We start from the raw sequence: 16,614 nt of genomic DNA, 5'->3' as shown, positions 1-16,614 counted from the left end.
GTGTTTGCTTCAACTTATCGTTGTGAATCAGCCTTTTCGGACGTGAACTTCATCAAAATCAAACACAGAACACGCCACACTAATGCACATTGCACATGGAACACTCACTCGGAGTCGCAGTGTAAAGTTACATACCAGAGTACAGCGCACTAGTTGATAGCATGTAAAGCCAGGCTTTCCACTGACTGATATAGAAACAGATAACATGATGTCCATGTCCAGTCTAGAGTGTGACATGATTGATTTTAAAATTTGAGTTGACTGTTGCTGTATAATTTATACAAACATGATGGAAGTAATTCATGATTATTTAAAACATCTTAGTGGCTATAGCTAGTTGAAATGAGATGTTTTGATTTAAAAGACTCTCTTAGAAGTCTTACCGCAATGTGATTCCTGCCCATTGCCGAGTGCTATGAATATCAAAGCGGAAATTTAGTCTGGTACGGGTAAACGGCGGGAGTAAAAAGTGTAGCCCGTCGCTTCTATCAATACTAGGGATGGCGTGAACGTGAGGTTCACGTTCGCGTTCTGTGTGTGAACCTCCTAAATTTAGAGGTTCACGTTCACAAACGAACCTTGTTAAGTTCTGCACTGTGAACCTTTTTCTTATAATACAATTTTCACTTCATTATAAGATCTTTAGATGAAATTCTCTGCATTTCAACTTCGGGCCAATCTGACTCTATGCATGGCGCTGGCAGCATAAAAAAAAATCAACATTAAACGATCATGCACCTTGACAATCTCAAAAATTCTACTTCCTTTGTTACAAAAGTTTGCTCAAAGTATCTAGCTTTCCAGCAGGCATACGGGAGCCATCTTGATTTGCTATGTTTATTGTAGGGCTATCATTAAAACCAAATCCGTGTGATTGGGATGTTTGCTAACTTGTTTATTGGGTAATATCGGTAGCGAGTATATAAAACCCGGTTTTATTCTCTTGCAAGTCCCCGTCGAAATTGTTGGCAAAGCGACGGAAGATATTGATTTAGGGTTTATAGCAGGGGCGGGCAACATACGGCCCGCGGGCCGGATCCGATCCGCAAAGGGATTTTGTCCGGCCCGCGGACAGTTGTCCGTCTGACATGATAGTGTGGCCCGCGGCCCCAGTCTCCCGAGATTCCCCACTACATGCTTACATACGTCAAATTTTTGTGACTGTATGTCATTATACACATGTATGCGGAGCGAGCGAGGGTTGAGCTTACGCGTATGTTGGTCGAAGCGAGAATACTTATTGCATTATCGGCATTTACGATGTATTCAACCCTAATGTCATTTGGTGTAATCATAGTGATTGTCGACTACAATGGTCAATGGTCATTTACACCAGGCCGATATTTCTTATTTCTGATTCCGTGACCGTCGACTTGTAGCACGGCAAACTACTGGGCTTCTGTAAGACACCGCTTATGCCAAGGGTCGCCAACTCAAAATGGGTCGGGGCCACTTTCAAATTTTGTAGAGGCCGCGGGGCGCATGAATTCAATATCGAGATAAAATAGACCGCATAGTTGAACAACCACGCTATCTCGTCACCTACTTAACCCTAATGAATTAATATCTTCGTAACTTTGGGGTTCCGGGCTTATCGAAGGCCTTGAAATCTTAATTAAGAATTGCACCATGTGTTGATTGATCAGATAGACGCAGACATGGTGGTGCCTGTATGATAATGCTGTTCTCAAATCCATATTGTCTTCGTCATTATCGGCAAGAAATGGCTTTGAAGTTACGTTGCTGTCGTTAAAATACATTCATTAATTACAATTTATTCCTTGTATATGTGGATAAATGAGCGAATAATGTATCTATTCAGCAATCCGTCCCGCCAAGTTCTTAATTTTCCTATATCCGGCCCGCCGACTGGAGAAGTTGCCTGCTCCTGGTTTATAGCATTCGTTTGCTCAAGTTGATGCATTTGATGACGTTTAAAAATTCAGCATGTACAATTGTACATTGTACATCAGCAATTTGGAAAAATATGGCCTGAGTCGTCGCTAGGTATCGTGAACAGGTACACTGTACACACTGAAATGAAGAGTTGGAATTTGAAATATGACGTCACGTGACGTCATATGTTCACGTTCGCGTTCACACAGAACCTTTCGAAAAGGTTCGCGTTCACACGAACCTGAACCTTTCAGAGGTTCGCACCATCCCTAATCAATACCCAAGAAGTAGCCTAGCTCTTGGTCCACAAAGTTTCAACAGTGTTCTGCTAAAACAGGTGTAAAGCTGAGAAAAAGTCAGAGTCCACTTTTCATGATTAGGACAACCATGGGCTGCTATATTACGATATGATAGGTAAATGCTAGATTGCGAAATGGTAGTTTCAAACGCGATGATGGGCCATATTCACTGTTATGAAATATTTCATATGGGCGACAATCGGTGCGAACGGAACGACGCAACCCGCTACCTAAATTATATTCACCGATAGGTTTGTGAAATCAGGTTAGTCTACTGTGCGCGAAGCGCGATGAAAATTCTGGGCTTTACTCAACTTTTACGAAAATTATATATTGATACTCCGTGAAAACAGCCCCGAAATTCCTCAGGCTCTTTCTGATTGAAGAATTAAACTACTTCTACTTGACAACCTGAAGATAGCGAAAAGTAAGTAAGTAGATCACAAAATATTACGAAATAGAAGTAGCGGGAAATTAGATCTACTTGAGTAAGTACCCAAGTAGCACAAAACTACTTGAGTACTTCAAAAATGTAGAAGTAATTCGTTACTGACCACCTCTGATAAACACGGTACGATCCCCATTGAATGAACTGTCGTAATTTGCTATATTTTGGTTACTGGTATTCCCTAATAAATATATACAATAGATATTAGTCAACATCTGCCCAAAAATATTTGAAATCAGCGATTTCTAGTTTCAATGCGGAACCACTTTAGTTGCAGTGACTGTCTGGTCTGGATCATTTTTGAATATATGTATTTGTGTAACATGATTGATCCTTGAAGGTAGGCGTGGAATCTAAAGGGGTCGTGACTCACAATAGAATACAATCAGCGTTCGACTTATTTTTATCCGCTCGACACACACACAATGTAATACATCGGAGGATGACGAAAAGACCAATTACGGTATGTCAATCTAACATCAATATCGGTTTAATGCCTTAGGACAGGATCTAAGGCGTCACATCATCCATTCCATTTAAATTAAATATAACTACTGGTTGTACATTTTGTAAATTTTAAGAATGACATTTGCTTATATCACTATATGAAACATGTTTTGGGAGTGGGTGGGAGTGACGGTTTTATCTTCAAATCGGACATGCTGAGTCACTATAGTTATTGTAAGTGGCACTAATTTTGTCTAATACAGTTCGGAACATCATCTTCGACCAGGAACCCCGAAATTGATGGATCAAGTGCCGCTGAAACTGTGTAGTTCCTGGCGACACGTTTCTGTCGTAAATTACCACATCATTCAGTTTGATCGATGGGCATGCGAATAACACTGGTCTACAAATTTTGGAGAATATTTTGCGCAAAAAATTTTAATGATTGATTTAGGCTAATTAAAGGTTGCTGAATCCAAATATGTGTTCAGAATTTCTCTATCACGTCAGATTTTTTCGGAATGTATTTTTCTCATTTTTATTCATTAATCAAATTTCAGCATTCGTTAGTAACATTACGGTCAGCGTACAACAGCAACAGATTGAATATTGTTATTGAGATCATCTATAACAGGGGTGTCAAACTCAAATTGCGCTGCGGGCCGGATTCAAGCCTTTAAATCGCCCGCGGGCCGGATCAGTCAACTGATTCCCAAATGTAACCTAGTGTCCTTGCTTTTCACTTTATTACTTTAGTATCGAGCAATACACGGATCATAGGGGTTCTATATTCCAGCAAGTCGTAACACCTTTATTCGTGACAATTGCATTGGGAAAAACGCGATGATTGTCCGACGAAACAGCGGCGCTATAAGTTGGCATATTTCGATGCTCCCTCTGCTGTAATCGTATTCCGCCGTTAGCCCCGCTTATGCGCTGTGACGAATACAAGATGATTAACAGTGACGTGGGCGTAGGAATGTCGATCGCAAGTCGGGTTTCTCTACCCAAGTCCCGGGACCTATATTGGATGGCAAGTGACACAGCAGTGCGATCATAGATATTTGAATTGGGCCTACATAATTGTACAAATAATATATATTTCTATGTGAATTGCATATAACGGTTCTCCATTGGCATTTTCACTGCTATGAATAGCTACTTTATGGCCCAATTTTCCATAAAACTTTGAACTCAATGTGCACTTTTTGCCTTCTCTAATTTGAGAGAGTGAAATCACAACGCCCTGGCCGGATGGTAATAATGTGGCCTATGCACTGCACAAGCTCGGCATTTGTTGTCTTGGTGGAATATTTAATGAAGTTATTTGATGCAAAAATCCTTAACATTGGGTACAAATGAGCTAGATAATATAAGAGATTTTCAATCTACTGAAAATTGCTTCGCGGGCCGGATGAAATCGTCTGGCGGGACGGATGCGGTCCGCAGGTCGTATGTTTGACACCCCTGAACTAGAGCTATTCGAAGTGATCAGCGTTGCTACGCAAGTAGCACAAGTAACGCCTTACATTTCTACTCAATTACAAGTAAAAGTAGTCATTTCTAAGACATGTCATAGCTACTTCAAGAGGAAGACGAAATGAAAGGTCTGAGAATTACTAAAATTCAGTAAATATCCAAGCATATTTGGTCGGGGGGAGGGTGGTCGCATACTTTAAACCAGTGGTTCTTAACCTTGCCCCCAGCGCCCCCCAGGGGGCGCTGGAGATTTTGAAGGGGGGCGGAAACGCTCAGGGGGCGATATGGGGGGCGCTGGGCTAAGGGGGCGGTATGGGGGGGCGCTGGAGAAAAATGGCTTCGCAGTAGATGATGTGGTGATAGGACATATCCTTATTGAGTATTCAGAGCAAATTAACACCGAAAACTTCGTTACATATAGCCTTCAAAATACATATAGGTTCAATTGTCCATGGGCGCCTAAATGACTGACACCGAATGTTCCTGTCTTGGCAATCTGAACCCCAGAAGACGTATGTTAGTGAAGAAATACCAATCTGAAATCGTGTCCGTCTTTTAGTTTAGTACGATTGGGCGACAGGGATATTCCTGTTGGGCGATATCCCCGTTGAGCGATTCTATATTTTTTGATATTGCAGACAGGGGGTCACAAAATAACATCATGCAACGAAGTCATACCAACGGGTTCGCCCGCCCGAATATGTTTAATTATTAGTAACGGGCCCTACAGTTTCCAAGAAACCTCACAATGTTCGCTTTAAGTTTTGATGAGTCTGCGCACACTCAACAACTTACTGCGCTGACCCCTGGACAACAGTGCGTATCGTATCAATAATTAGTGTAATTTTTCGCGCCTCGCGCGACTAGGCGAGAATAGCTGCCTCAGTAAATGGACACCCAATGTAGATACCTAATAGGCTTTCAGCAAATAGAGGACAGCCTAATGGTGGTCTGGGAGTGAAGTCCCCCAGAAGCTTGGTTTATCACCCGATGGGGGCCCAGGACCAACGTTTTTTGTTTGGGGGGGGGGGGGGTTGACGAAGTGCTGTTACGGCCCTGGTAACGAATAATTGTACCTGCAGGCACGCCCGAATATGTTTAATTATTAATTACGTGCCCTTTATCTTCCTATACAACAGCTCACTCAGTTTATCGCGACTTATATATGTAATTACCACCTATTCATTCATGCATTATAGAGAATTTTGGTACCTAGGGCGACCAGGCCACACAAACTTTGCTGACCATCGAAATCACGATAGGGGCAAGTTCGGTTTATCACGCTATGGGTGCGAAAGGCAATCGTTTCAAGGGGTTGACGAAGTGCTGTTACGGCCCTCCCTCTTACTCATTGTCTTTATTACATTCCTTACATTATGAAGTTGGAGGGGGGGCGCTGGAGCACGATAATTTTTGAAAGGGGGCGCTGGAGGAAAAAAGGTTAAGAACCACTGCTTTAAACAGTTATTCGGAGGTTGCTACATTCGAAATCGCAAGTTGTATCGCCGCAGATAACGCAAAATGATACCACCCATTGGTAGAATCTTCGAAAAAAATATACTCAGTTACCGTGATTCAGAAGCTATTTTACGCGTAACTCATGATAGTGGTACAATATTATACTACTTTCTACTTTACAAAAACCAAATTGCAAAAGTAATTAGTTCATCCCGAATACTGTTCAGATAGATGTTGAAGTAGTTATAAAACATTACCACTTCAGTAAGTACTGCAAGTAGCCTAAATCTACTTGAGTACCTCGAAAAGGTAGCAATGTTCGACATATATAATATTTCAAAAACGTGACGTGATGGAGCAAAAATAACGTCAGATTCGTATTCAGCGCCGCAAATTAGGTACTGACCCAAAGAAGTCCTGACGAAAAAATCGTGTAGACCAGTGTAATTAATAATTAGATAACATTTCGGTAATCTGAAGAATGAGGTTTCGGGATTCAATCCTGTCTCCAAATAATCATCGTGGTCGAGTTTATATGCTAACAATAATGTTAGTCTCCATCTTTAACTGCGGTATCACGATGAACATCATGTTTCTATTTGATTCCCACACTGCCACTACAAATTTAATATTTTACCTGTCATGATGACGCCGAGATAATTCGCTTCCAAAACCGATGCACGTTGGTGCAATTCCATAGAAAAAGCATCTGTACCACGTCATGTGGTTGATAAAATTATATTCTATATTGAGGCGCGTTATATTCTAGAGCTGCATTGTCACCCAGTTGCTCGCTTTCTTAATTCACACTCCTTCGTCAGAGACCGTGAATCCACGAAGAGCCAACAATCCTATGCCCGATGGAGTATACGCCGTTAACACTCACACGCGATCACAGACATCTTCACCCGGCACCACACATCCATACTCGCTATTACAACAGAATTAGAACTAAAATGTTGGTTTCTACCTGGGATATGTCTGATGATATTCCTGCTTGACATTGTATTAAACCGTTGGTGGTGCTCGTGTTGCTGCTTCCTGCACACAACAAAACACTAGATGAGCATATCTGTGTTGGAATTGATCAAGAAACTGCTGACTGTGAAATTCGTGGTATCAATGATACACCTATAAGTGATAGCGTCATTCAAAGACACTAGAGAACAGTGGTTATCAGCCGCTAGTCCGTGGCAAGTTTCCTGACGGTCCGCCAAATTTGACACTTTTATATCTCAATTGCCCAATGCCAGAAGTTGGACGCTTTGCCATGGAGAAAGGAAATATAAATCGATTTAGTAATTTGAAACGCATGTTTCTGCATGGTATCATATTAAATAATTTATGGTCTGCTTTAGTTTTAGCGCATGTCTCAATGCTGCAAGTGGTGTGCATAACTGTTGAGAAGTAGGCTACAAATCGTTTAGGAACAGTTATATGCAAAAGCTATAAGGATACGTTTGAACAAATTTAGTTAAATTTCGACAGTACGATTTACCGACATTTAGCAGTAGAATAGCTGCTAGCAAACAGCAAACTCGCATTTCTATGAAAGGAAACCGAACATTACATATCAAGTTAGTAGTTTTAACAGTACTTCGCCTTGCCGAACATTCAAGAGATCCGTGTATAACAAGTCCGAATATCAAAACGCAGCAGTAAATGAAATTTCCAATATTAGCTTTTTAGTTTGATACATTTGTCGTAATTTCAATTTGCGTGAATTTTGATTAGACCCGCGGTTCTTAACAAGGAATTAAGGGACCCATTGGACGTACGAAGCTCAAAAGTAGCGGTTACGAAATGCAGTGTGAAATTTTAGGTTATTTTACGACCTAAATCATTTAGCAAATGAATATAAAGTAGAATATTATTGGCCGTATTTCTTTCGCGTGATTCCTTTTCAATAGTATTCTTACTTTCACTTTGGTTATGCCATCCCCTCCCACAAAAAATATTAGGCTAATAGTAAAAATGAAAAATAAGTTACAGAAGTGAGTCTGGCCTTTTTCGCAACTTTGAGAGAATGGTGGATTGATGCCGTAGGTGTGCTCAGAAGTATGTGGGCCGGACTGCTTGTCAAAGTGATGTTTCGATCCTGGATATGGGGCGCAAGAAACATTTCATGGCAGATAAAGGGATACGAGCGCTAAAAAGGATAAAAAAAAACACTGGATTAGTCTAAAGGTGTTCTGGTCCGCAGACTTATTTTGATGCATTAATAAACATAATATGCTCTGTCGCAGGGACATTGGCGCTATTGCCCGTTACCAAGCACGCACTCTCATTGAGGGAAGTCCAGACAAATCTAAACCATGTTATTACGATTGTGGAGAGAGATAATGACCATTGCACCATGCTCTGAAATAAAACCGCCATTATTGCGATCGAGCCGGTTGCGAAATTCAAAACAGGTTGCCATGTTAGCTATAGCTGGGATTCTTATACCTTTTTAGCACGAAGCCCTGAATACATTGGTCTATTGGTTGCGTAAACCCCCTATTGTGACCTGGTCCGATGTTATTTTTTAACGTCACAAGCAGGGTTGTCGTCGACGTGGCTCAAAATGAAGATCACTTGAAAATTCTGAGTATAGCCGAAACGCGAGGTTTGGGCTCCTGGCGACAATAATATTTAGCCCAATCCTAATCATGGCCTCATTCCCACCAAGACTGAATAAAGGGTTATTACTTTCGTCCAGACCTCCTCGTGGCCAATTACCACCTTGATTGCCATTATAACTATCTAGAGCTGTTGAGTGCACTGGAGATTCAAAATATGGACATACTGTCAAAGGCAAGGACAGATCTGATATATAAGGACAATATAGTTTTACATTTTTTAGTTATAGTTTCGTCATTGGCCTCTCATGGATCTTTCCAAACTAGTCCGCTGACCCAAAAAGGGCACATTAACTCCCATTTAAGAATCTCTGATATAGAGCGGTTTGACATTGCCGGAGACTAAATGCACACCAGACATCTAATATATCACGCGTACACGCGTACCTTCGAGCAGCTGAACACTATTTTGAATGCTATCAACTATCCCTTGCAACTGATCGAAATTCTCAACCGTGAACACACGCTCTCTCGAACCAGCGATGAGTAGTAACTCCTCCAAATCGTATCCACCAACACCGACCGCAAATGTGGTCACGTGTTGCCTCCGCATATAACGGACGGAAGCCGGCAACCGCCTGCGATGGTATGAAAAAAAAGATGGCGAACACTTGTCAATCAGCCGGATATTAGCAAACGAATCTTCATTGCGATTTTTATGAATAAATCTGGAGCGATGACTAATTGTGTACTCACTTAACGTCTGTCGACTTTCCATCCGTTAGTAGGATCATTACTCTGCGCGCGTCAGGGTAACGGGACGCCGCGCCGTTAAAGTCATTCCTTACCGCTTTTATGATTGCCCGAGCCGTGTGAGTCGTGTAACCTTGATACTGGAACACAATTTTCTTACAGTTACGCGGGAGAAAGCTTACGCACAGCCGACGGACAATATGTGTTCCTGCTGCGAATTCCCTAGTCAAGTAAGTGTCGCTAACGAAAACTATTCGCAGAAGCGTACCTTTATTTTTTCCACTGCAGCTGCAAAGTCAACTTGGTCCGAATACTGTCCCACCACTATCTCTGTTTTCATGTATTCCTGCTTACTCCAGTCCAATTTCCTATAATAATGGGAATATTGCACCTGCGAAACGTTGCGATTATCAACATATTTGGTAACTTTGAGTGAAAGCAAGGATGCCAATTCGATAACATGGCACGTACCACACCAACATGAACACGTTCAGAGATATTAAAACCCGCGACGATATTGATTATCCAATCCTTCACCCTCTCAAATCTCTCTTCTTTGATCGAATCCGAACCGTCCACAAGAAAAACCAAGTCTATGTTATACATTGAGCATTCTGAAATCAGAATAGTTTTTCCAAGATTTATCTCTGATGCAGTTAGACGCTAGTGATATAGGCTGTATGCTATATAATGCAAAAAGCGTAATGCGATATCAATGAGTTGAGGATAATAGCTGGTATACACCTTGGTATGACTCATTCTCATAGAAATATTATGATTCATATTAATTTCTGCAGTTCAGCGAATGTATTCGATACCAAACCAGACCCTATAGCAGTGGTTCTCAACCTTTTTGACCCGCGGACTCATCTCACGCTCTCCTATTTGTCTGAGGATTCAAGCTATATATTACCGAAAAATAGGTTTTTAGATTTCTATCCAAGATAGTATAATACGATATCAACAAAAAAGCAAGCACAGTTTTTCACTCAACACACACTCAATTAGAGCATTGTCCTTGAACTTGCTTGACAAGTTTATAGAATTACGGAATTATGGTTGTCAAGGCCTACATCTGATGTCATTTTACGGTTGATATCTATTTCGATAATTCTTTTGATCACCGTCAGAGTTGAAAGGCCAGATTCACACATGTAGGCCTATGTAGTTGGAAATGGCAAAAGAGCTGTTGCAGCTTCCTCGCAAATATCTGAAAGACTACGCTCCATCGACTGCACATTTGCTCAAAATTGAGTCAAAGAAGCCTTTTTAAACTTTGAGAAACACTGCGGCCTATTGCATGACTTTTCGCTCAAGTTCGAGTTTATATATTATTATGCCAAGCATGATTATAGTAACGACGATGGCGCTTGAGAGATTGCGTCTTGGAGAAATCAGAAATCCCTGTACTTTCCATTCGTCAGACTGTAACTGCTAATGATAATGTTCGCTCAAACAGAAAAAAAAACAGTTACCTTCGTAACACGGAGCGCGCGTTTGCCACGATCTTGCGTTACTACGAATAGGCACGTTTCCGGCGAAAGAACCATTTGACAAATAACAGATCCCTTCGACTCTATGATATTCGGAACAATTGCGCGTGCGTAGATGAGCACAAGTCTTGAATAGTGAAATATGAACTTCAGTCAACAGAAAATAAAGTTTCTTATACCAGCAACACTGTAAAATGAGACTCTAGTGTGACAATTAGGGCTAGGCAAAATCGAGTGCCTGAGTGATTCGATTCCGAATCACGTATTACGCTTTGAGTCGAGTATTCGAGTATCACTCCTTATGACGTCACAACAGAATGAGCTAAGTCAAAAGTTCAAATATGTACCTTTTATGCCACCACAAAGAATATAATGCCCGTTATCCGTCACATTGAACATTCGTTGATATTTTTTCGACTAAACCGATGCCATTGCACTTGTTGACAATGTTGTGGGATGATCATGACTTCGCAAAATGTGTTATTTCCAGTACCATTCGTAGCTTTGTATTATGTCTCGTATGCTGCGACACGGCCACTCAAGGTTTCAAGTCTGGTGTAGTTCAGGTTATTGTTCTGGTATGATAGCGACAGGGTTGCATTTAAAACAAACGGTGTTTAAAACTCTGTGTTTAAACATGTTTCAAACAGTGTTTCAGACAAATGTCTTTCAAAAAAAAATTTGCATTTTTCAAACTTTGTATGATTATGCCATAATTGTTTAAATACTTTCGAAAAACATGTAGCATATGCCTACGGACGACCTGCGCAAACTATGGTCGACGTACATGAAATGGAGTGGCTAGAACACTCAGAATGGTCGTTGGATGCTTCGACATGAGTTATAGCAAGTAGATATAGATCACTGGTACGGAATGGGTGTTCTGATGATGATGACCACCGACCGTAAAAATGCTGCATAACGATGTAGTCCTGGTTAAAGATATTTTTGGTCTGTTTAAGACAGTGGTCGGAAGCCCTTTTCGTCGAAGGAGCCTTATTCATGCTATATTTTCAATTGTCGATGTCAATCCACCATTGCTAAAAAAACATGTCTTAAACAAGGTCCATGTTTTAAACATGTTTGTTTTAAATTGATTTTTGTTTTAAATGCAACGCTAGTTGAGACCTTGGTACGCTGATTGACATCAACGAAATTGATAAAATGAATGCGCCGTAGTAGCAAGCGTAGGCCTATACGGGATCTATTTTGATTTGATATGATTAGTCTATCATAAGAATTAAATCCGCCCGATTGAGGTGTTGGCTGCTGTATTAAATAATTTTGAAGTATTATCTGTAGCAAATATAGATACCGGTTTTTCACTCTGATCAATATCAATGTAGCAATAGCCTGAATCCGTAAGAATACATTGTCCCGTCTAGTCTAGACGTTTATGCCGTAACCTTGTTTGTTGGTAAAGTGACGGAAAACATTGCTTTATTATAGCATTTGATCGTGCCAGTTGATACATTTGGTGATACTTAAAAGTAACCTTTCACTTCATCATTGTGGCATAATCTGCGGAAATGTAGGGTTAGAATTAGCAATATGACGCCACGTGACGTCATAGATTCACGTTCTTCTGAACATAGAACCTTTCAGAAAGGTTCGCGTTCACACCAACCAGAACCTTTCATACGTTCACACCATCCCTATAACATGTTACTACATGATACCAATATGTCATCTTGTTTTGATTGTCTCTTTTTCTCTCGATGAGTTATCCTTTCAGATACTAGCGAAATCCCGAGTGAGTCGCCACGAACAATATCAAATCCTTCCGGAGGGTTTCGAACCAGTTCCTTCCTGGTACAGCTGTACAATATTCCATCTGTGGCGTTCGCATCAAACGTGAATTTGTCGACCGGCATATCTAGAACATATGAAACGCATATGTGAATAGCTGTAACGTTGAGAATAGAAATAGAAGCGCGGCCTTCCATTTGCTTGGTCTTGGTTGTTCTGTCGTTATCAATGGAATGGAATGGAACGTTCCGGTACATGACATCATCCCATGTGTTACTGACATTAGGCTGGTAATTCTATTCTTACATCACACTGAAATCGACTTTTGCAACTGACGTGATCACGTGAGTCTCCTTGTCAGGCTCAGGCAAACATCGAGGATCATTTCGCTTCTCAGACGATATGCGTTAATTATATTCCGAAGGAATAAAGCTCTTTGAATTACGTTAATCCACAAATTAGTGATACCGATAATTGGTGATGGTTATCTGACTTCTGTTCCAGCGGCAGCTTGTTCATGAGCTGCACTAAGCAGGATAAAATGCATTGAATAGTATGTTTGTATGCTTTTAGGATTCGCATTCTCCATTATTACATAACTCGACGATATGGGGCATGTTGGGGCTTAAAGGTCTAGGTTGAACACATGTCCATAATATTCGAGGGCGTATTATTAGCATTCCAAAGTATAGTCGTGGAAAACGTACAACACCTTATATTGAGGAAAACTGCACCATTTGAATGTACAATGTATCACATACCGTGACACTCCAAAATATCTCTTATGCTATTACAAACGCGCAATTCCACTTATTTTTCGACATAGACGTTTGTTGTATAATGTGTATATGTGAAATAGAGCGTGAATTTCCAAAATCAGTTAGCTTGCTATCATTAGATAACAACATAGTATACCGCAAATGTGAATAGCTCCCGATGTATCTTCGGCCGCTAATGATGTGTGCTTTACCATCCTCTGCAAAGGAGCTCCAACTACGAATCTTGGAAGTAGATGAGTATAGCTGATTACAAAATAGAATGCACCGTGAATTCTGCGGTGTAGCATGCTAGCCTATCTGTAATCTTACTTTATCCCGACTGCATTGTGTGCAGGTTGGTAGTCGCGCACTAATCTCACAAGAATAACACTGGTCGACATGATTTTTGTTTTCTGGCCAAAATGATGACTGTAAAGTCAATTTTCGTACGCTGATTACGAATATGAAGTCGCTTTTTTTCTCTCACGTCAAGATTTTTTATAATCTGTGATTTAAAATTTTGCCTTGTATAGTGCTAAAACAGCCCGTTCGGTTACGTATTCCTTGCTATTTGGTCACAGCTATCACTATTGTGACGTCATCAGATGTGATCAAAGTACTCACCATATGTACGCAAGTAGAAGTAGAAGTAACGGCATCAATTTCTACTCAAGTAGAAGTAAAAGTAACTTTTTATAAGTATGTAAAAGAGTCATTATCTAAGCCTACTTTTTGATATCCGTATCAATTTATGAATATTTTCTTCCTTTCGAAACATCACAAGACTGCGATACAATGAAAAGATAGGAAGGCGTCGAAACGACTTGGAGTAGTCTTTGAAATCAGGCATCAGAAAACTGAAATCAGACCAGGGCCTCTAGGCGATGTAAAAAAGAGGTATGCACAGTAGGGCTCTTCAAAAATGACTTTTTTCTCAAATCGTACTGGCTACTTGATAAAATTGTGAGGTTACCTAATTGAAGCCTACACACCAAATTTGGTTCAATTCCAACCAGTAGCCGCATTGCTACAGGAGAACAAAGGTTCTATTTGTTATATAAAATTAAATGGTAAAAAATTTGAAAATTTTCAGTTCACCCCATGAAAGTGTTAGGTTGTGTATAGAAACGATGTTCACCAAATTTGGTTCAATTCCAACCAGTGCAAGAGGAGTTATTGCCGTCGAAAAATTTGGATTTGAATAAAATAGTATTCACGGTGGCACCACTATAATAAATAATTAAAGGTTGGTTACCGTAAATACTATTTTATTCATAATCCCAATTTTTCGACGGCAATAACTCCTCTTCCACTGGTTGGAATTGAACCAAATTTGGTGAACATCGTCTAATTATTCGGGTAGAGTCGAAAACTAGTTATAATAAGTTTACTTACGACAAGGAACCTCTCTGATCATCGTCAGCGACATTTCCTTGGAAAGTATAACCGAAAAATCTTTCCATTTCCGCTTCAAGTGAAGTGATACTGGGCCAATCTGCTACGTCCCAAGCGAAACCTCTTCTGGTCTCTGCAGCCGTTTCGACGTTGAACGCGGTCAAAAAACGCACTTCGGTCGCGGTAAGTAACATTAAAACATATGTACACCGAACCTGCATATCGTCTGATGCCTATACGTAACAATTTTGATCAGTTTTGGTTAACGCATCCCGTAGGACCGTGTCGTAGCGTACATTCGCCCGAAGTCCCTATAACAACTCCCCTGACATTGCGTTGCACTATACATAATGACTATATACTATACATAATGACCGATTCCTATTCTAGGAAATTGATATGACTAATTCCCAAGTTCTAACCCGAACAGGCGAATGTATCCCTATTCTACTCATGCTGATTCGATAAAGCCCGATTCTTTAGATCTGTATGCGATACGCGGATATAATCATGTATTCATTGTATTTCAAACTTATCTATAAAACAATCATCTAGCAATGCTCTAAAATGGATCAGACGCAACCATAGAAATTCTATTATTGAGATTCCTATCTTTGATCCGCACAGCGGAGTCAGTCAAGTCTGATATCACAAACCACAACTCGCAGATGTCCATGAATCATTACCCTAAACAAATGTCGATATCAGGCAAATGGGATTACTTATATTGATTTCATATAATATTGATGCCAGCGTGAAGCAGAGAAACTGTGCCGGATGTTTGGTATATGAACTGCAATGCGAGATTGCAGGTCTAGTGAACCGTTTTCCTTATATATGACTTTCATTTGGCTTTTAATGCGCATTCGCGCGAAGTCCCTATAACAACTCTCCTGGCATTGTGGTACACTATAATGACTTATAGGGACCGATTCCTATTCTAGGAAATGTATATGACTAATTCCTAAGTTCTAACCCGAACATGCGAGTGTATTCCTATTCTATTCATGCTGATTTGCTAAAGACGGACTCGTTTAATCTACATGCAACGGACATATATAATCATGTAATCATTTTATTTTAAACTTATCTATTGATCAATCATCGCGAACAAGCTTCAAAATGAATCAGTCTCAAGACAGAAATATTCCTATTGAAATTCTTATTGTTGATCCGCACAGCGAAACCACTTACATATTACACCGCAAACCACAACTCGCAGATGTCCATGAATCACTACTATAGGGCAAGTTTTTGCAGCTTTTGCAACTTTTTCTACAGCTTCCGGGAGCTTCCAATATACTCCGAATACATGTAGTATGATGTTTTAAGGTGTTTGGACGAATTTTATATTGCAAATTTTTGCAACCTTTTCTATTTTTCATACGTCTTTTTAGTGCAATTTGTATCAAGAATGGCGCAAATTGTAAAGGAGTAATTTAAAAAAAATAATATAAAACTATTTCTTGTATGGTTCTCTGTTTTATTTGCCTATCAAAGAGCTAAGTGATGGATTATCTGCATCTCAATGTTATCTATGACTCAATGGTGTGGCAGCTAGAAGTTCAACAATCCCAGCCAAGCAAGACAGTACCGGAATCACATGTAAATAGATCGCTTGACTGATTCACTGTGGTATAAGTTTGAGGTCCTTTCCCATTTCACGGACGGCATTACATTTTTACTGGGTCATATTTTCGGGCTATTGATTTTGTTAAAGTCACCGACACCGAGTTTTGCTACAATGCCTTGGGGCAAGTTTGCTGACCAAGGGTTTCGGATCATGGTATTTAATTTGCTTTATGGACTATCGCTCTTCTGTTTGGCTCTTTGCGTAAAATTATTTCCGCATTGCGTTATTTTCTTGCTGCGTACCAG

General features: G+C 40.3%; 2 protein-coding genes across 3 annotated transcripts in view; both read right to left on the bottom strand.

Moving 5' to 3' along the window:
• Window positions 1–16,614, bottom strand: part of LOC145458244 (matrilin-1-like) — a 74,177-nt gene that overhangs the window by 35,283 nt on the left and 22,280 nt on the right. Inside the window, exons 10-14 of one of the 2 annotated variants that reach the window (XM_080336571.1) lie at window positions 10,817–10,961; window positions 9,813–9,955; window positions 9,610–9,732; window positions 9,345–9,481; window positions 9,036–9,226 (exon numbers count right to left, since the gene is read on the bottom strand). In XM_080336571.1, coding sequence (XP_080192697.1) covers window positions 9,036–9,226; window positions 9,345–9,481; window positions 9,610–9,732; window positions 9,813–9,955; window positions 10,817–10,961 — 739 coding nt within the window. The remainder of the gene's footprint in view (window positions 1–9,035; window positions 9,227–9,344; window positions 9,482–9,609; window positions 9,733–9,812; window positions 9,956–10,816; window positions 10,962–16,614) is intronic. The other variant, XM_080336572.1, reaches the window with a different exon arrangement.
• On the bottom strand, window positions 10,968–16,006 carry LOC145458251 (uncharacterized). Its single transcript, XM_080336581.1, has 3 exons — window positions 14,737–16,006; window positions 13,499–13,584; window positions 10,968–12,710 (listed from the first exon to the last, which is right to left on the bottom strand). The coding sequence occupies exons 1-3, from the start codon at window positions 14,955–14,957 to the stop codon at window positions 12,490–12,492; spliced, it is 528 nt and encodes a 175-aa protein (XP_080192707.1). The 5' UTR covers window positions 14,958–16,006; the 3' UTR covers window positions 10,968–12,489.

Source organism: Botryllus schlosseri, chromosome 16 (genome assembly GCF_051294905.1).
Source record: "Botryllus schlosseri isolate E-star chromosome 16, Bs_hap1, whole genome shotgun sequence".
Taxonomy (NCBI): Eukaryota; Metazoa; Chordata; class Ascidiacea; order Stolidobranchia; family Styelidae; genus Botryllus; species Botryllus schlosseri.
This window is presented reverse-complemented; position numbering and strand designations above follow the sequence as displayed.